At 37.6% G+C, this 21,117-nt stretch overlaps 2 protein-coding genes across 7 annotated transcripts; both read left to right on the top strand.

Moving 5' to 3' along the window:
• Window positions 1–668: 668 nt before the first annotated feature.
• LOC128019789 (ankyrin repeat and SOCS box protein 18-like) lies at window positions 669–6,815 on the top strand. Of its 2 annotated transcripts, none has more exons than XM_052606004.1 (5): window positions 669–969; window positions 4,121–4,388; window positions 5,122–5,635; window positions 5,853–5,966; window positions 6,179–6,815. In XM_052606004.1, the coding sequence occupies exons 1-5, from the start codon at window positions 693–695 to the stop codon at window positions 6,362–6,364; spliced, it is 1,359 nt and encodes a 452-aa protein (XP_052461964.1). In that variant the 5' UTR covers window positions 669–692; the 3' UTR covers window positions 6,365–6,815. The 2 variants fall into 2 exon arrangements, with proteins under 2 accessions (XP_052461964.1, XP_052461965.1); XM_052606005.1 differs by lacking the exon at window positions 669–969 and adding an exon at window positions 2,229–3,339.
• A 608-nt stretch (window positions 6,816–7,423) lies between these two features.
• LOC128019788 (protein FAM124A-like) lies at window positions 7,424–20,808 on the top strand. 5 transcript variants are annotated; one of them, XM_052605998.1, is made up of 6 exons: window positions 7,424–7,719; window positions 8,178–8,216; window positions 10,040–10,071; window positions 13,933–14,023; window positions 15,011–15,774; window positions 18,962–20,808. In XM_052605998.1, exons 1-6 carry the CDS (start codon window positions 7,686–7,688, stop codon window positions 19,793–19,795), a joined length of 1,794 nt encoding a protein of 597 aa, XP_052461958.1. In that variant the 5' UTR covers window positions 7,424–7,685; the 3' UTR covers window positions 19,796–20,808. The 5 variants fall into 5 exon arrangements, with proteins under 5 accessions (XP_052461958.1, XP_052461959.1, XP_052461962.1 ...); XM_052605999.1 differs by lacking the exon at window positions 8,178–8,216; XM_052606002.1 differs by lacking the exon at window positions 13,933–14,023.
• Window positions 20,809–21,117: the final 309 nt, after the last annotated feature.

Here is a 21,117-nt window from a genome sequence, read left to right as displayed (position 1 = left end):
ATCAAATTTTCTTTTTTGGGTGAACTATCCCTTTAAATACTTATGTCATCAAATCACTGGGAGATATTCATCTTCAGCAGCCCATGTTTGTGGTTACATCTGAGGTCGTATTATTGTGCAGCCAATGTTAACACCTACACAGCTGCATAAGAACTGTTTGTAATAGCAATCAAAATTCATATCTATGTACAAATAGTTTTTACTTAATTCCAATGATCAGTGTAGTTAATGCTAAATAAAATAAAGAGTTTGCATTAAGGAGAAACTGCTGCCCTTTCACTTGTCACTGGAATAACAGTTGACATATCAGGGGACTTTCAGAATTAAGGTCACAATCTAAAGCACTGTTGAGGATCAGATTCCCGGTCAGCTGTGATTGGAGGACAATGCCATTGCACCTCATGATTTTTTGAAATGGAGAAACTGATTATATCTTTGGCTTGTGCAGTGGTGATATCACCAGCAATGCTTTCCATTCAGCTTGTGCATCTGACATATTTATCGAACTGACCTCTCTGAACACTCAGCCTCTGTGTTGTTGATGAAAACATGATCAAGGCCCCTTGTCATGCAATTGCCCTGCACTGATCACGTCATTTGTACTAAATATACAAGTTATAGAGCAACAGTGATAATATAAATAGCCATGAAATCAGAAAGGTAAGAAGTGGAAAGGATTGTCATTATTAGCCATGCTCTCTCAAGGTAGTGGGGCAGGTGTTGTTAGTCGAAAGGCCACATTCTTGACAGAGAGAAGGCGGTCGTCTTTAAACTGCAGTCAGGGGGATAGGAAAGAAAGGACCAAGGGTCATAAACAACCAGGGATGGACTTTCTGTGTCCCCCTGTTCTCAGTGACCTGCTAACCCACCACTGGAGAGACATGCAGGATGGAGTCTCTGATCCAGAGCAACTGAACAAAGTTCTTGAATTTCAGAGCGATGAACTGCTATGGACTGCTCAGAAACGGGGTGAGTCAGATTTGATGAAAAAGACAGAGATTTAAAATGAAACAATGATTGTCTAATGTTATTTTAAGGAAGACAATGAAAATGTGTTTTTATAGTTCAGCATCATTACATTGGTCTGAAGCATACAGAAATGTGTACACTAACCTTTGTGTAATTAATCTTTCAAAATGTTTCAGAGTGGACTTTTTAAAAGTATAAAGCTTTCTAAAATTGGCAAATTCAACAATGCTTATATACTGTTAATATTCATATCAGTCATGTTCTTGAGCTTCAGTATCCTGTTGAAAAGCAGCATATCCTGTGCATTGGTTGTGAATAACAACAACATGTATAAAGTCTGGTTCCCAGAATGGGATTCTAGCTTCTAAAAGAGTTTAGCCAGAAAGCCTCCCTGCTGCTCTGCTGCTTGTTTTGTGCTGGATTAGTTGGTGAACCAGCACAAACATGTTGTTCACCAACAAAAATATGCTAGGCAACCCGTTTGGTCTCTCTGATAACACTGGTTGACTAACAGATTTTGCTGGTGAACAATGTTATGCTGGTTAACCAGCTAGGCTAACAATGAAACTGCACGGAACATTGATCTTATTCTGACAGCACATATAGAAATCATATACCAAACTAATACTTATATTATTACCTTATATTATTATAAACCAGGGGTGGTGTTTTCGTATTGGAGAATATGGCCTCCCCTGCCATAACCTGGTTCTATAGATTTCAATTGAGGGGGATCTCCCCCACCCCTGTATTGTGAAGCCATACCCCTAGGGTTTTGTCAAATGCAGCCACTATTCCAAACCCATTAGACAAAACACACGATGATTTAACTTGGTTGAATTTGATTCAATCCAAGTCTTCAGAAGAGACACGTTTAATGTATGCTTGAATACACATATAAACATACATACATACATAGTAGGAAGAACCTTTTTCCACTAGAAAGAACCTTTTGTACATTGGAAATGTTCCATGGATGTCACAGGTTTTTAATGGAACCATAGATGCCTATGAGCCGATCCTCAAATACAGAACCTTAATCATACTTGCTTGATATTTTCTTTAAAAATATCTTAATATGGTTTCAAAGAAGAACAAATGTTATTCTTTTCATTTTTGGGTGAACTACCCTCTTAAAAGGAATTTTTTTCTCCAATATAAATTGACATTTTTAACAAAAATCTAATTTAACCATTTGGTAATGACCTGCTGTAAAGCTGGATATCATCTGAATATGTAAATAACATATATGAGTCATACTGTAATCCAGGCTTTTACCATGGACAGCGTGTCTCCTAACAAACGCCCCTCACATTCCCTGCACTCCCTTCTGGTGAGACAGGCGTCTTACATGAGACACACTGACATACTGAAGCTTTTCATGCAAGGATAACAAAGCTTGCGTCTTCTAAAATAGACTAAATGTGCCACACTCTACAAGTCCTTTATCACTTAACTCACAGCATTGTGCTTCATACTATCTGTGGGCGAGTGAGGTGAGGAATCTGTGTGGAGTTGACACAGGATTTCTAAGGGATTGTGGTAATCTTCTGTGCATATGAATGACATGCACAGACCAGCACTCAAGAGCCCTGATCCCAGTCGCTGTTTGGGTCTGTCTCCATGCAACACCCCTACGCTCATTCTGCAGATTCCAGTAAAGATTTTCCTGGTGTGCCCTCGAAATGAATGATCTCATAAAACCTAGAGATTATGCCATTGCAATTAAACACTCTGCTTCTATTGTAAATATCTTCTAAACCTGTGACACTGCATGCACTTTTTAACATTCATGGAAGTAGGATATAAAATTTGATCCGTTTAACAGTGGAGCTTAAATATCCTGGAAAGACGGGTCTATTATTCAAATGAAACAAAAGGCAACAAATGGGCATAGATGTAAGAAGCTCAAAGGATTTAGTATTTATCTCATACATCAACAACTAAAAATGGCCCCAGTAAGCTATGAGCAACTGATGGAGAACAATGGCCTACTAAAAATAGAGGCAAAAAGTGCTTAAAGCCATAGGAAAACATGACTGGCACTATATAAACTCAAGTCCTTGAAAGCCGAAGCCATTTGAAAAGGTAAGAGGATGCTCAGAACTATGCGCTTTGAGAACCTTTGTTCCACCGTGCAGCTGAATGGATGGCAGGCTCTGCTGGATGATAGCTGTGAGTTAGGACAGGATCATTGGGAAAGAGCTCATTTACGCTCATTATGGCTCTACAGAGCTGTAGTGAAGGGAGACACAGGAGGGCTTCGTAACCTTCTTAAAAGGAACTATATTGATGTTGATGTCTTTTACAATGTGAGCTGCGAGGAACTTGAGTGGCAAGCTAAAACAGACACCACCTTTGGACCCTCAGGTAAAAACAGTCCTTTATGGGATGGAAAGTTTGGAGGTGTATCAAAAAGATTGTACTTTTTTTGTGCTGTACTGATGAATGAAAGAAATATGTAGCTTATTCTATAACAGAGATGAAATAAACATATTGTGTTGCTGCTATGGACAATTTTGATTAGATTTATATATTTAGATGTATTTTATATTTATTTATTTTTCTATCATTTTAATTTTATTAAAATCGATTATTGTTAAACTTTATTGTACTGTTTCTACTTTCAGTAAATTTACTTATCAATATTTTTTAACAGATTATTAGAAGTAATTGTATCTACATTTTTTAGAGTATAATCTACTGTGGTGAAAAACAAATATTTATTTAATTTATCTATCGTTATTTATCGATTTTTGAATGTTTTTGCTTATTTGGTGCTTCAGAAACATTTCTTACAGTTGTACTGCTTAATCTTTTTGTGAAAATTTTATGGTACATTAAAGTACCATAAAGGTTCAAAAGAACAGCATTTATTTCAAGTAGATTTAAACAAAAAAATACAATAAAAAAACACTGCCAATCTTGATCAATTTAATCCATACTTGCTGAATAAAAGTATTAATTTCTTTAAATAAAAATAAATTACTTACCCCAATCCTTTGAACAGTATGTCAGGTGTGTAATTTATATCAAAGTGATTCTGTAAATAAATAAATAAATAATAATAATTTTGGAGTGTTTTCTATAATATTCAATCAGTTATTAAAACACATCAGTTGTGATGTTCTGACAATATTTCCCATTCCAGGTCTTTGGTCTTTGGAGTATAAAAGAGAACTGACAAGCCCACTGTGTATTGCTGCAGCTCAAGGTTTCACTGAATGTCTGCAATATTTACTGGAACACGGCGCACACCCCAACCTTATTGCAGGAGGAAAAGCGGCACTTCATGAGGCCTGTGTAAATGCCAGCACTGAATGTGTAGAGCTGCTGCTGGAACATGGGGCTAATCCTAACCAGATGACAGACGAGGGACTGACTGCCTTACATCTCTGCAGAACACCACAGTCACTACGGTATCATAATATGAATATAATACATAATACACTATATGTGACCCTGGATCACAAAACCACCCCTGCATATATTCCTGTATCAGGCAGCCATGTAAAACATATGTGACCCTGGAGCACAAAACCAGTCTTAAGTCGCTGGGGTATATTTTTAGCAATAGCCAAAAAAACATTGTATGGTCAAACTTATCTATTATTTTTCTTTTATGCCAAAAATCATTAGGATATTAAGTAAAGATCATCTTCCATGAAGATATTTTGTAATTGTATTACGGTAAATATATCAAAATTAAATTTTTGATTAGTAATATGCAATGCTAAGAACTTCATTTGGACAAATTTATAGGCGATTTTCCATGTTTTTTGTTTTTTCAGGTCCCAGATTTTCAAATAGTTGTATCTCGGCCAAATATTATCTTATCAAACTATACATCAATGGAAAGCTTATTTATTCAGCTTTCACATGTTGTATAAATCTCAATTTTAAGAAATGTACCCTTATGACTGGTTTTGTGGTCCAGGGTTACATATGTTATTACACCTTATAATAAGTATAATCATAAGTATAATTTAAAAGTAATTATACAATACTTAATATAATAGTAAAATGATAAGTCACAAGCTTATATGAAATGCATACTAATAATATTTAATCTCTTTAAGAGTGTAGTGCAAATATGAGCAACAAATCCTCCACCTCAAAGATTATTTACAATTATTACAATTTCTATTGCAGTTGTGCAAAAACCTTGGTGAGATATGGTGCCACAGTGAACTTATCCAGTGAAGAGGAGGATGAAACACCGCTGCATGTGGCAGCTAGACATGGTCTGCCCCACCATGCACAGCTGTACCTACGATTCGGAGCCTGTGTGAACCATAGCAGCTCTACAGGTGAAACGCCACTTGGAGTTGTTTGTGGAGTCGCCCAAGAAAAGACAGTCGACAGCCAAGATGAACAATACCTCGAGATCTGTCGTCTCCTCCTGGTCTATGGAGCTAACATTAATTTGTCTGATAAACAGCGGCGCAGTCCTCTACACAAGGCAGCCCGCAATGTTCAGCTGAAGTTGGTGGAGCTTCTCTTGGACAATGGGGCTGATATCAATGCCATTGATTATAACGGATGCTCACCGTTATCGAGTGTTCTACAAAGTTCTGTGGTTCGGCAAGAGTGGGAACCTCACAGGGTGGTTCAGACCTTGTTAAATCGCGGCTCTATTAAAGTCTGGCCACAAGCACTGCTGAAGGTGATCACTGATAATAACACTGAGATAATAATCCTGAGATTTATTCTATACATTAACAAGATACAACTTACACAATACACTCTTCAGTAAAAAAAAGATGGTTTAAAATCTATTAATTTGTTTACGTCTTAATCATCTTTCATTTGATTTATTTTTTGGTATGAACAGTTGGCAAAATGTATTACTTTTCATATACTTTCTTTTTCTTTTTTTTAAGGTATTAACAGCCTGTGCAGATGCACCTAAAACTGTGGAAATCCTGTTTAACTCCTACACACTTGTTCCTGTGACCTCCAAGTGGGTTGAGGCTATACCTGAGGATATTTTTCATGTAAGTCTTTCAGCATTTCACAAGGATTGTTGCATTCACTACTAGATGTAAACTTTGGAAACATGATTCAAAAATATTTCAAACCGGAAAACAAGACTAAAAGGCTTAAAGGTGAAGTAAGTCCGTTTCAGAATGAGTCAATGCATGCTGATGCTGTTGGAATTATTATACCATATTAACACATCTCTTTATTTTTCTGTTTTCTTTTTTAGTTTCACAGAACCTTTTATGAGTCTCTTTTTGCACTGGAGTATAAGCCACGTAGTTTACAGCATCTGTGTCGGTCTGCACTGAGGAAACAGTTTGAGAAAAACTGCTGCTTGCTCGTTGCCAGGCTTCCTGTCCCAAAGCCACTTCAACAGTATCTTCTTTTGGAACCGGAGGGGTACATTGACTAGAATCAGACCTTCTGACAGAACCCTAAAGAGAACTATACAAGGGGTTTTAATGCTAGAAATGTAACACTCTGACCAAGACGACTGCCTTAAATTTCACTTTCAAAGTCACCATACAGTGACATTTTTAGAGATTGTATTTTTTCCCACTTGTCTACATATAAATAAACTGATATATTTGTGTAAATAGCTTTGCGGGATATTGTATTGTTTGAATGACAGTATTTTATGTTTATGCTGTGGGTCCTTTATTCATATTTATAAATATAAGCTCAGTAAACGTTTATTGCATAATTATTTCATTAAGAAATATTTTTAGTCTTGTAAATAAAATAATATCTTTTGTCTAGTCTGACTGTCATTTCTTTCCGTCTGACTTCATTTCCCCAATGTACAGTGTGTCATATGTAAGCATTGGTGATCACAGCACAGCTATAGCAACGGGGCTGGTAGAAATAAGTTGGTGGATATGTTAAGCGTACATTTATTGGTCTCACTGCATGAAATTTGTGAAAAAAATGCACTTGTTTGATTTATGCTTTGTAAGTTGACTTGAGCACTAAAATAAACCATTATTCTTGTTTTTCTTTTTCTTATAAGTAGGCTATTGTAAATAATTACATGTCTGGTCATTTGATGCCCCAAGCGTGTTTTGATGTCATTGCGTCCATGAGGGGGCGACCTGATCCATGTAGATTATTAAAGTCTTTTTTCTCTCTTTAAAAAAAATAAATAATTCATCTCACGTAAGTGTATATTATTTTAATTATATCTCAAAATGATCATACTAAATGTCTTGTGTAAAACGTTTTTGCAAAATAATCAAACACTGCGCCTTTAAAATATCACACAAAGCATTAAACAAAAAACTGTCTATTAATCCATCCATGAGACAATATATAGCTTTAGCTATTTTTAAAGAATAACTCTCTCTCTCTCTCTCTCTCTCTCTCTCTCTCTCTCTCTCTCTCTCTCTCTCTCTCTCTCTCTCTCTCGCTATCCTAATTTCCACATTCCTGGTCAAAAGTGCGTAAATGCTCGCTGTAGCTGTGTTATGCCACCTGGGAGCGGTAAACGCAGCGCTATTGAACTGAATGAACGGCGGTGACGCACAAGCTTCAGACAGACTCTGGCGTGTCGTGTGTGTGTTGTCACTGTTAGCTGTGCCTGTCACCGTTACCGGAGTCGGCTGTACTTTTATGCTTTAACGAGTTTCGTCGCGTTCATTTTGTGCCGTGTTTGTAGGCGTTAGAGTGCAGAAGAGAAAACGGGAGGCACGTGAAGTTAGTGTCACTTTAACCAGAGATGGAGAATTCAGTTGAGGATGAGTGCGCTGACTCTGGAGCGGAGACCGGAGGGTGAGTACTGATACAGAGGCTTTATTTAGCTAAGAAAACAAAATAAATAGGATAGGGAATACAGCTATAATGCACTCATTAGGATATAAACACCAATATACTACAAATATCAGCGCGCTTACGAATCTGACTCATTTAAAGCGAGTCATCTGATTCGGATTCTGTTACCTGAGCAGCGCATCTAATAAAAACCATTAGACAGCGCTTGTTTGAAGTTTTCTCGTGTCGTTTCTATTCCTTTTGGCACATTTCTCATTTAACCATCTGTTGTTTGGCATTAACACCCAAGACATCTGGCGCAGAGATTTACTGCTGCATGCTGCTTAGGCTTTTTAGCACAAGAGAGTGACAGAAGTAGCCACTAATCACACAGATCTGACATCAGGTTTCTACTTAAGATTTAACTCTCTGTTATATCATAGTCATGTATGATCTGTACCATCATTCTGTGATTTCAGTTGTGAACGATGAAAAGATGCACCCTCGTTTGTTCATAGGTATGTCATATCATAATGCCTGTTCTGTCTTGTAGGTGTGTATGGTGATTTAGTAGGATACTAGGCTTGGCACACTGCTAAATCCTCCCTTCTTCTGAACATGTCACATGTTTGTGTGTTTGTGGGGTATATAACCTGCTTTAGAATATTATTTATTTAGATATGCTTTAGGTCATTTGTTCTGTGGCCTTGGTGCATTTCTAATGACTAACTCTTCAATTAGCTGATGCATTTATCCAAAGCCCCTTACAGTAAAACCATGAGCAACCCGGGGTTTAAGCTCAAATGGTGATAGCTTATCCCTTGTTGAGTTTGAACTACAACCTGTAATCTGACCACTTTAACCACTGAAATACAGCATTTTTAAACTTGTCTTCAAAATGTTCAAAACTGTAATTAATCTGACCCAAAAATGTGTTGTGTGTGGTTGATCCTATAATTATAATATGAAGGACTTGCTCTTCTAGTTTAAATATATTGAATATCCTCCAAACCTTTTTTTAGCCACTTGTGATAACTGTTAAAATCAAATAACTGTAGTAATTTGGTTAATGTGGGTGTCTCGGTGTTAAATGAGAGCTAACAGATGTTGTGTGTATTATATCCTCATTTAGTTCATTTAACAACAGTAACTGTAAACTGCATGGATGGCAGTAAATCAGAGACTTTCAAAAAGGATGCTTTCTAATGATGCTCGAGAGTTCATTGTTTAAGTGTGAACAACATGCAGTAAAATTCACCACTTTGTTTACCTCAATACTGCGAGATCATTATTAGACTCTATACAGCACTCACTGATTCAGGTATAGCAAACCTAAAACAAATGTGATTCACTGTAATGACATTATTGACCACATTTAGAGACTGTTATAATTAGCTTTTTATTTTTCGTATTAAGTATTACACAGAAGCACATTAAAGTGCTTTTGCTGTTAAATGCAAAGTATAAGGCCATAGCATTTACACTTCTGTTCAAAAGTTTGAGGTTGTGCTTCTTTACATATGTGTGGAAAACATGATGCATTCAAGATTCTCTAATGAATTGAAAGTTCAATTGAACAGCATTTATTTGAAATAGAAATCTGTTAAAACATTAAAACTGCCGTTACCATAACTTTTACCTTAACTGGTCAATTTAATGCATCTTTGCTGAATAAAAGTATAAAAAAATGTATCCAAAAATATACAAATCTTCCTGATCCCAAACAGAAGTGTTGCACCAATGCACCATACTACCAGTACAGACCATACTAATACAGCATTTAATTAGAACATACAAAATTCAAGTTTAACTGTGGAATTTCCCTGTTCTTACAAATAATTCAATACCCTGTTATGCTGATTTCACTACCAGAAAAACAGGAAAAAGACAGTGGGAGAGGAAAGGAAAAAGATTGACCGGAGAGCTATAAAAGGTGGAAAAAGCATGTACAATGGAAACGAAATGACTAGGTCACTATGTAAGGCACATGTACATAAGGTATTCAATATGTCAAATAGGTCTTATTATTATTATTATTATTATTTATTTTATTATTTTTTTTTTTTGCATTCCTCAGGAACCGTTGAACTGAGGGAATAAAACGTTTTCTGATACAAAGCAGCAAGACAATCTTTGATCATAACCTATACATATATGTGTGTGTAATCCGCTAGAGATGTTACAACGCTAACACACACTATAATACCATGACACCCAGAATTGTTTATCCAGATGTAGGACTTTCCTTTGAAACCTTGGGATCCTAAATCACTCTAACAGTCTCTAACAAAAGTCTTCCTCTGTTTCTCTCTCCCCTTTCTGTCATTCACTCTCTTCTCAGGTCTGACTACAGTCTTATGTCATCAGCAAGCAGTAAGTACATCCCCTCCCCTTTATGCAGTTCAGATCAGTATTCTAACAAAGCATGTCTTAATCAAACACAAATCCGCCTTAACTGACATCCTTTAAATACCTTTTCCTCTGTCGCCTTGTGCTCAATGGGGGGTTTGTAAGAGACGATTCTTTCTAAAACTGCTTTTGGAATATGATCTATTTTGAAAAGCACCTTACAGATTACAAGTGGAAGATTTCTGTCAGTTAAAACACTTGACAAATGTTACCATGACGGTGAGATTAGTTTGTCCGAGGAATCACTGCTTGAAGTGCTTCAAGAGCTCTCACACCTCCGCTTGTTTATGTGTGTGCGTCTGTGGCTGCAGCAGGCTCAGTCTGTTTCCCTATGGTGGGATTAATGTCCAATATTAGCCCATTAATCTGGGCTGCAGGAAACACTCCTCACAGTGACAGCGCAGGAAGCACTCTCTCACTCACCCACTCACATATAAACACACTCACCTACTCACACACACACACACACTAAAACCTAGAGTCCATCAAGGACACCACATAATAGACTGTGTATAATGTATTGAAGAATGAAGAAAAGTGGTTCAATGTGGACTCGGGGACATAAGATGAAGAAAACAGAACAGAGTGTTTGAAAAAAAAAAGGAGAGAGCGGAAACAGAGGTGGTGAAGAATAAATTTAAATTAGCATTTGTTCTATGTATTTCATAGTCCAGTGGCTTTTTCTTTGTCTAAGCATCTTTGTTTAGATGAGAGATCTGCTTTTCACTTTTTCCACCACATTTCCTCTTATTGGTTCTGCATTCTGTCTCTCTTTCAATTGTATGACAGCATGCTTTTCTTGAAAGGCTGCCATGAATAACTGTTTAATGCTGCATCCTCAGTCATGTCAGCATTACGCCACTTGTGCAGCTCATCAGATGTATCCATGTGTACAATACTTTCCTCTCTTTATCTTTATTTTATCACTAACAACTTCAATTGTCTGCATAAACAGAATCTGGAGTCGAGTGCATATTCTATGAAATCTGTTTTGCCTCTTTATAGCTCTGGGCTGCGTTTCCCAAAACCTTCTTAACACTACGTCGTTCATAAGTTATATTTTAAGTTTTACCTTTACTTTAATACGTGTTTCTTGAAACATTCTTGTAAGTCATCCGTTCATAAGGTTAGTCTGGATCACTCTTAGCTATACCTTATTGCTGTTCACAGTTCTCTCCACTAGTGGCCACCACTGTGAAAAAAAGCTTCTTCACATTTCAGTCGATACGATTATAATTCTGTGAAAAGAAAAAGTGCAGAACCAAATAAATATTACAATTCTAAACTGTAATACACCCAGTGTTCAATTAGTGTTCAGTTAAATGAAGTGTTTTTATGTAAAGAATAAAACTGTCATTATAGCCTACTGATGGTTGTTAGTTTTTTCCATTATAACATACCGTACAAAGACATATCGGCTGGCAAACCATTAGGCAGCACATAATTAGGAGTCTGTTTAAAGGGAATGAATGTGATTTGAGTTTGGTCAAACTATGGCAGCGAGACAGCGAATAGTTGCACTAAATCAAAGACGGCTGTTTAGTGTATGTCAGTTAGTGTATGTGCACTTTTTCATAATCGTGTCAGAATAGCTACTATGTCAAAAGATACAATTCTAAAAAAATGTTGCCTGCCACTGGAGCAAATTCAGCACCTTTCACATCTTGTTGTTCCAACTTTGTCGAGACAAAGCCCCGAAGTTCAGCTGCTGGCTGCTCTCAGTTTTTATGCTGTGGGGAGTTATCTGGAGGTGGATGGGGATGGATATGGATATGGGCTGGATAAGACCCATATCCGGTGTGGTGGTGCATTCACACAGTCACGAACATCCTGCTCTGTCACAGATTACAATATACTATAGGCTATGCCTTTTGCAGGCACTAAGTGATGGAGGCACATCAAGGCTTCAATGCCATTGCAGGTGTCCCTTGAGTAATTGGCATTGTGGACAGGACACTTATACCCATCGCCAACCCATCAGTGATCGACCAGGTGTGCGAACTATACACACACATATACACATACCCACTCACATATACACATATAATCCAAGGTTGCATTTAGTTTTACATTTGGATTCTTTTATAAATGCAGTGAGCCCCGATAAATGCAGTTTATAATATTTCTAAAGTGCTTATTTATAATTAAAAGTATAGCTCCTATATATAGCTCCTGTATATAGTGAACAATCGATTCTCAAGCTATCGATATCAACCTATTCATCACCACTGCCATGGAGAGCACCTGCTAAAGTTGCATGTAAGAAGGTTTACCTTAAGCAACATCCTAAGGAATAGTTTGGGGGACACACCTAGGAAAGGTATACAAACACACCTTAGGAGCCTTCGTAGAGCGCTTAGAGACACCATTATCGGGAAACGCAGCCCTGGACTCTTTACTACACTGAAAAAAGTGCTTCATGTGGGAACATTTAAATGTAAGTTATTTAACATCACTTAATCAACCTAAATCCATTATGTTGAACCAGAAAAGCATTAGATCTGAGAGAAATAGGCACAATTGCAGTTTTTACATTGTAAGAACGACACCAGATTGGAGTGTATGTTAGGGATGGTTAAGCTGGTGCTAAATATGGTGTCTTATTTAATGTTGGTTGCTTAAGCCTCAAACAGCCAGATTACATTCCATTACAGACTCAACTGAGATTACAGATGGTTTAAAGTGATCGAGGCTTCTTGAATCTAACTGAATGCAGAGCTGCCTCTCATAAAAACTTACAGACCAGATTTGCTAGTTGATACATATGCTAACACCAGAATTTAAACCCCATTACAGTAAGTTTGTAATTCATATAATTAGAATTCAAATTGATAGCTTTGCACCACACCATTTCATTTGAAATCAATATTTGGAAAAAAATAATAAAGTGTAGCCATTATAAAATACTGATAATGTGTTTTTTTGTCCAAAATATTTAATTGCTCAGATACTTTTTCAAAATGAAAAAATTTTTAAAAGGGTAAATATTACAAAATAGATAAATATATATTTTATTCAGTACAAGCATTTAACATGATAATTGGGGATGATATTAAAAAGAGAACTAACACTTAAATCAAATCATGTCAAGTTCAGAACCGTGTGCCCTAACATTCACCTTTAATTTCTTCCAGCTGAAAGCTTTTGGTAATTAAAACATTATCAACTGCATCACATTAGTCCTGTTGTGAGGCTGTCTGCAATATGTGTGTTTCTAGAGGTCATACTGTACAATAGAGAATAGCAACCTTTGCCTAGTGAATATACAGCTTGATTTGTCTGCTCTGATCGATTGTAAGGATCCTTCATTGAATTTGGATGTGCGTCAGTTACACCTGCAAGAGTGCAGTGCAACTAGAGAAGTGTGTTTACTTGCGTGAGTGTGTTTTTGTGTGTAAGTGTGTAAGAGCATAGCGTTCCCTTGGCCTCTGGTGACCCCAACCTTAAACAACAAACAAAGTGGGACGTGTCCCATGAGTCTGAAAAGTTTGGGGTGAAAAAAGAGTAGAGGAAAAGAAAGAGGCAGCTGTCTTATGTTCTGCCACTTTCTGCTATATACATTTGTTTTTGTTTGTTAGTTTTTTTATGAGTAAAATAATTTTTTTAAGGGCTTGTTATTACATTGTGCAGCATATCTCATATTGTAGAGACATCATGTGTTTTAGCTTGTCATATGAGTGCAGTCATTTTTGAAAGTCTTTAATTGCTACTCATGAATATTGATCTCATTCTGCAGTCATAAAATGTCACATGTGCCTTGAGGTTTTGTGCTTAAGGATGTTTGTGTGTGTGTGTGTGTGTGTGTGTGTGTGTGTGTGCATTCAGGGCTCGGTCTGGTGGAGTCCTGAGTGGAAGGTTCAGTGGAAGGGCAAACCTTATTCAGAAGTCCTACAGGGAGCCAACACATTTCTCCAGGGTTACTAACCATCCACTAATGCAACTAATGAGGCTGCACTGTTCACTATACAGCCTGATTACAGAACAGGAGCACATGGATGAAAAGAGTTCATTCAGTCTTGAGAGCCTTTTTTTTTTTTTTTTTTACTGTTCTGTCCTTTATAGAAGTCAAAAGTAAAGTAGGTTTACAGTGAGTCCTGAAGCCAGAATAAACCAGAACATATAATACACTTAAAACAAATAAAGGGAAGAACCAAATGTGTGGTAGATTTTATAGCAGTGCTCTGACTGAGGGAAGGCTGAAAGCCAAGTATAATCGGGGGTTTCTAAATGATTTTGTAGCAGGGAGATGTCAACTATCATTTGGGATTTTTTTTTCCTTCTGAAAAACAAACTGCATACATCTTTTATGTCTATTTAGCCATATGATATTTTTATTATTAAAGATATATTAAAGTATTATTGAAAGCAGCTTACAGCAGTTGTAAGGGACTGTCCCATAAAGTGTTTATATTTATTTAATTTATAAAATAATTATTTATTAATATTAATAAAACTTACTATATATATATGTGTGTGTGTGTTTGTACTTTTAAATTAATTTTAATTTGCATGAAATTAAAATTCACCCTTTATTTTCTAAATACATGTTATTGTTCTTATTGTCAACAGTTTAGGTGTCACATGTTTAATAAAAAAAATGTCCGCTTTATTTGTTACTAGAATGTATAACTTTATTTTCCTGTGAAACTTCTCTCTGTAACGTATCCTGGGACTCCTCCAATCCATCCCATCCCATCCCAACCTTACATTTTTTCCTTTTCACTTGTTTCACTTCTACATTTGTCACAAAAAAAGTAGTAGTAGTTTCATCACAATTAATTAAATTATTGTATGGCAAAGTAATTAATGTATTGTAATATATGAAATCTGTGTAGCTCTGTAAGTTTCTAGATCATTTTCTTGTATCTCTATCCACCCAGCTCTTCTTATGTCATTCTTTTAGGTGATTTGTCCATGGGGGACCTACAGGATCCTTTCCTAGTGTCTATCCACATCATCACTGACCCTGGTCAGGCCAAAACGCTCCAGAAAGCTGCTGATCAGGTTCTCTCGTGGCTCCACCCTGATCTCACCCTCTTCAGGGTATCAGAACGGGCAGGTGGTCTCTCCCGAAAGCCCAAGGTCCGCCCGCAGCGCATCACCGAACCGCCATCACACCAACCAGCCTTAGCTGTAATCCTGTTTCTACAGGATGAATACGGAGGCGAAGAGAGTTTTGAACGCCTCCACAGTCAGCTTAGATGCCCACCGTGGCGATACCACCACACAGAGCGGGTAAACGGGCGAGGGCTCTTACCATTTTCGCCAGCCAGCCAAGACTTTGTTACACTGGCGCCAGGCACACCTCTATGGGCACTTCGTCAGGTGCACTACGGCAAAGAGATTGTGCGCTTTACAGTCTACTGCTGCTATGAGACCTACACCGAACAGGTGCGTCTGTACAGACTGCTCCTGCGCCGAAGGCTGGCCCAGAAGAAGGAGGATTTCTGCTTCTGTGTGGTCTACTCCAACCCTGAAACAGAAATCCAGCTGTCATTCAAGCGGATGCCCCGTGGCCAGAACCCTGTCCCCACTGAAAACGCTGTGATGGAGATTCGAGTGAGGGATGTCGGTGAACTTGTGCGGCTGCTGCCACAGCCCTGCACTCCCATCAGTGACGTCCGCTGGCAAACCAACGATTATGATGGAAATAAAATATTGCTACAGGTAAGAAATTACTAGAAAATAAATCTCAAAGCGATTACTTTATATATATATATATATATATATATATATATATAATGACGTCTTAAACATTTTATGACATCTCTCATACTATTCACAAAAGTTATTTTAGTGAACTGTCAGCAGTTCTAGAGATTGTTCTAAAGTATATGAGTGTTATAATTAGAAGAGTTCATAAAGTTGCAGAATAGCATGCTATGCAGTATGTTTTTTGAGAGTCTACATGGCATATTTGTTCTAAATAATTTTCTCACACCATATGGCTGTTAAAATGAATTAGTGAAGGCAAAAAGGTGAATGAAATGTACAAAATGAAATGCACTTTTCAATATACATTTGCATATATTTCAATGTTCATATGTATTATTCATAAATGTTAACCTACTTACTACCTGTTATGTATCAACTACCAATACCAAAACCTTTTTAATCACAAAAAATAAATAAAAATAAATAAATAAAACTTTAGTTCAAGAATTTCAAGTCACTGTTACCATAAATAATAAACAAAAATTTCCTAACATGAGTTAAAATGGGATATGGTAGTGTTAGACTACAAAATCGGTTAATTAAGAATTAATAATTCATTTTTTATGGGATGGAGTAGTTCATTCATAGGTTTGAACCTTTTTCTTATTGGCTTTGAATGATGTATTGTGATTCATCTCAGAGTCGGTGTGGTTCAAGGCTTAGAGCTCTTTGTACAGAAATTTTCTTTCATGCTTGCGGAGAATGAGGAAAATGCTTCCATGTCTCAGGTCCCTGAAATCACATTTGAGCTCTGTAATGATGCTCTGCAAGTAAGAGTTGTGAATCAGTTTTTCATTACTGGTTGTCTCTGCAGATTACCTTCAGAGAGCAGCTCACATTCTCTTGCATCTCTTGCAGTGCCGTCCTGCACAACCAAACAAACCCAAATTGACAAAAGTAAAGCAGTGTGACTCCCTCCCGAGTCGTTACCTAGCTACTGTTGAAAACGACTGCTGCTTGTAACTACGTTGATGACACAAATGTACCACAGTTTTGAGCCGAATTGATATTGAGCACAGGTTCAGACTCAGCAGTTGAACTGAGCATTACTGCACACACTGCAGACTTGCATACAGGAAGTAAAAAATATATACAAACGGGCTAGATATAGCATAAATTGTACAAATAGATTTTTAAAATATGTGTCCTGGTTAAGATCCAAACACATCTGGCCTCTTGTGTTTGTGTGATTATGTGTGTGGAAAGAAACCTAAAGACAGCCAAATTAACTTAACACACCAGCACATAAAGGTCAATTCTGCCTGACCTGGATTAGCTGCTATCACTGTCTACAGCTACAGCCTCATTACTAATCAACCCCTGCTGGTGCCAAACGGCACAGAGAGGATTTCACACATAACACAAATTATCTTTCAAATGAAAAAAAAAAAAAAAACACGCACACAAATTGAGCTGGTTGTATATACTGTATAATGATATATAGAGGAGCTCCTCTAAATTTGGCTGCTGAAAATAAGTCTGCTTTGACAGGATTAAATAAAAACACATTCAGTGCTCAATGAGCGATACATTTGGACCCTGTGTGGACCCAGGGGGAAACCCTGTAGTGGAAAAAGAAATATATACTATTTTGAGGGAGATATAGCACAAACAAAAATGTATGAATGTGGAAAACGTGGGAATTGTGTGAGTAGAACAGTGAGGAAGAAAGGCACAAAGAGGCTTTAAAGATGGTTGGAAAACCAAATGAAGCAACAGAGCAAAATGATCGAGGGAGAGGTAGAGGGATGGAGGGAATGTGCAGTGAGTTGTGAAGCAGAAAACAGTGGAACTTTGTTACTCAAATGCACACGCTAAACAATGCTTGCTAAGTTTAACAAGAAATTTTCCTCTTTTCCTCTCTCTCTCTCCCTCTCTCTCTCTCACACACACACACACACACACACACAGGTATACAGTTACCTTATCAAAGTCACATTCCCACATTGTGTTTAGTTTGGCATTTGCAGCAACATGGCTCCTTTCCCCAAGCTGTTTTTGTTTAATGTAAAACTATAGGACAGTTCACTGCAGAATGATCCTCCACAAATAGTTCATGTTGTTCGTCATATTGCCATGTGAACAGTTCAAGATTTAAAGCAGCTGGTTCTTAACTTGTTTTACTTTAAGATCAGATTTTATATAAGTTGTCAAAAAGCGATCAAATGTGTTATACATGGGCAATAAATATCCTTAAAGGGATAGTTCACCCAAAAATGAAAATTCTGCCAATTATTCACCCTCATGTCGTTCCAAACCCAGAAGACCTTATTTCATCTTCGTAACACAATGTTAGATATTTTTTGATGAAATCTGAGAGCTTTCTGACCCTGCATAGACAGCAACTGTACTACCACGTTCAAGGCACAGAAAGGTTGTAAGGACATTGTTAAAATAGTTCATGTGACATCAGTGGTTCAGTCTTAAAGAAAAGAAAAATAAAAATTTTCGTTGAACGATCGTTTTAACGGTTTTCCTTTAAATACTCATCTGCTTACAATTAAAGACTACAAAATTCAATTTGTTTACTCAAAGACCTGCATACATGCTCATGAGATGATTGTCCTGCAAAATTCTTTTTTCAGCACTTTCTTCTCTTCCGTGTCAGTCGATGTGTGTTCACAAGAGTACCATGACGCATGCGTGGTGCTGCTGATGCAGGAGTCACGTTCTGATGTAGAACCTTTATGTGCTGTGCCTTCAGGCAGAGGAATGCACACGTGTGTGTCATGGTAATCTCGAAAGAGAATAAATTATTCAGTTAAGTTGTTATTTCTGTTTTCATTGCTCACAAAAAGTATTCTCTCCATTTCATAATATTATGGTTGAAGCACTGATGTCACATGGACTATTTGATCAATGTCCTTAAAACCTGTCTGTGCCTTGAATGTGGTAATACTGTAGCTGTCTATGCAGGGTCAGAAAGCTCCCGGATTTCATCAAAAATAACTTAATTTGCATTCTGAAGATGCACAGAGGTACCCATTCCAAACTTCTGAATGGTAATGTTTCTGTTCCTTTTTTGTATCAATACAGTATCTTAAATGAAAAACTAAGTTATTATGATCTGCATAAATGGTCTCCTGAACATTGCTTATTAATTTAAAATGATTTCATGCTCTCATTTTGACTTTGTCAGGTTCAAGGTTCGCGGTATTACCGCAGACACACTATTGCGAAGTTCCATCACCTTCCTCCTGATGACCCCCCGGTCGCCTCCCCTCCTCCACCCGAGCCGCCCCCTCCACCTCCTCCACCATACGGCCGTGGGCCCGCCTCCTATCGAAATCGCCGTTACCACCGGAGCTCATCGCGTTCGCGGACCCAGACCCTTCCGTCTCCAGTCACACACACCACCAGGACGTCTCGGCCTACACCGTGCGATCAGGATGGCCACATGGAGAGGCTCCAGAGGGATGTGGAGCTCTCGCGGGCGGGATGGACAGGCCACCGCACACAGTCCCTCTTTTCTCTGCCTACAGACGAGTCGCGCTCCTCCTGTGCCTCTCCGTCAAGCTTTCGTCCTCGCTGCTTCTCTTCCATGGCTGCTCCAATTTTCCGTGTCAATGTGGATACGCTAGTGGGAGCCGAAGAGACGGATGTGGACACGGGACAAACCATCAGCGGCAGCTCTGTGGACCTGTCGGTGGTCTCAGGTTATTCCCATCCACAGCTGAGGCGCCATTTAAAATCCCCAGCACCACGGCCTAAGTCTGCTCCTCCAACAGATCGAGGTCTTGACTTTGCCGATCTGACCTATAATAATGCCTCCACCATAAGACAGACTCCTGTGCTATCTAGAACACAAAGCATCTTTGCAAAATCCACACCTTGTGTAGTACACAAACCACAGCCAAAGAATGTGAAGGATGTGTTGCAAGACAAAGGACAGCAGAATGGCAATGGCATTTTGACCATAAATGACTGTAGTCAAGAAGGCACTGTGGAGGAAGAGCAAGAATTTTATATCTGACAAATAAAGGACAATCATCTCATCAGCAGGTATCCAGAACTATGGGTAAAAAAAAAACCCTGAACAGTTTTAGGTTTTCTATAATTGCAAGCAGCTGAGTATTTAAATGTGAAAAACCCTTAAACCGATTGTTCACCCCCCCCAAAAAAAGTTTCATCATTTACTCATTCTCATGTCGATTAATCAGTAATAAATAATTGGTTTAATAAGCCTTGTGAAGAGATATGATCACTTTATATAATGAGCAGATTTTATTAGGCATTTATTCACATATAAAACAAATTTTACGGGTTTGGAATGATATGAGGGTGAGTGAAGGATGACATTTTTCAGGTGAATATTTTATTTTTTAATTGAACTCTATTTAAGCTTTTGTTCTATAGCACATTTGTTTTATTAGAAAAAGGCAATTCTTAAGAATGTGCATTCATAATGAGTGACTTTAAGACTAAAATCAAATTGAGAAGTATTTGGTGTATGTTGTGGTATTCTAATCTGTAGCGTTTCATAATAGTTGTAATAACAATAGAGCTTCATGGCTTATGTCAGAAAGCTCAACGAAGAATAAAACTATGCCATCTAGTGGCTGAACATGGCAAACGTACAGGTGCTAGACACTTGTCATGACGCAAGAAAATACTGCTGTCTGTACAATTTGTACTGTTTCACCATCTGTACGAGTTTTAGAAACTTGTTTCTGACATGAACGGTAATATTATTAATAATAATTAAATTATATGTAAATGTTTTGTTTTAAATATTTGTCAGTCACAGATGTCACTGAAAATTGTCAATGATTATAAGGATAGATAAGGAAATAATCAAGGAACTCCCTAATGTCTGTGTTTACAAATATAAAATTATTATCTTGTTATTCAGTTCATGGTGTGAGTAACTTGCTGTTGATATGATGTTGTAATAAAACCAAATCATTATAATGGTTATTACAGGGGTTAGTTTGCAGCTGTTTCTTTGAGGAAAAAAATAAATAAATATAGATTTGTGGAAAGTTGCATACTTTTACAACATTTGGTCATTGGTCAAATTGTGAATTTTATACATAATGTTACCAAAAAAAATTTAAACACAAGAAACAAGTCTTATACTTCATTTTAAAGTAAGAGCACTTCCAACCCATTCCCAACTAATCCATGAGCGTTCCTGGCACACCGCTACGGCGATAAGGGCTCTCAGTGCTGCTGCACTCCGATTCTGTTAATCCGGTCCAGAGCAGGATGGGAGAACCACACCGAGCACTGGTTCCTTGATAGAACATAAATCAGTTCTAATGAAGTCACTTCCTGTGAAGCAGCTGTAGATCA

The sequence above is a fragment of the Carassius gibelio genome, chromosome A9, assembly GCF_023724105.1.
Source record: "Carassius gibelio isolate Cgi1373 ecotype wild population from Czech Republic chromosome A9, carGib1.2-hapl.c, whole genome shotgun sequence".
Lineage (NCBI taxonomy): Eukaryota > Metazoa > Chordata > Actinopteri > Cypriniformes > Cyprinidae > Carassius > Carassius gibelio.
The sequence above is the reverse complement of the archived record's forward strand: the minus strand, read 5'-3'. Positions and strand labels throughout refer to the sequence as shown.

Excerpts from the sequence above, each read along its gene's own strand:
- LOC128019789 (XM_052606004.1), top strand. The coding sequence starts at position 693 with ATGCTCTCTCAAGGTAGTGGGGCAGGTGTTGTTAGTCGAAAGGCCACA. Across the intron at positions 4,389-5,121 it reads AGAACACCACAGTCACTACG|TTGTGCAAAAACCTTGGTGA; the intron begins GTATCATAATAT and ends TTTCTATTGCAG. Across the intron at positions 5,967-6,178 it reads TACCTGAGGATATTTTTCAT|TTTCACAGAACCTTTTATGA; the intron begins GTAAGTCTTTCA and ends TTTCTTTTTTAG.
- LOC128019788 (XM_052605998.1), top strand. The coding sequence starts at position 7,686 with ATGAGTGCGCTGACTCTGGAGCGGAGACCGGAGG. Across the intron at positions 7,720-8,177 it reads TCTGGAGCGGAGACCGGAGG|TTGTGAACGATGAAAAGATG; the intron begins GTGAGTACTGAT and ends CTGTGATTTCAG. Across the intron at positions 14,024-15,010 it reads AGCCAACACATTTCTCCAGG|GTGATTTGTCCATGGGGGAC; the intron begins GTTACTAACCAT and ends TCATTCTTTTAG.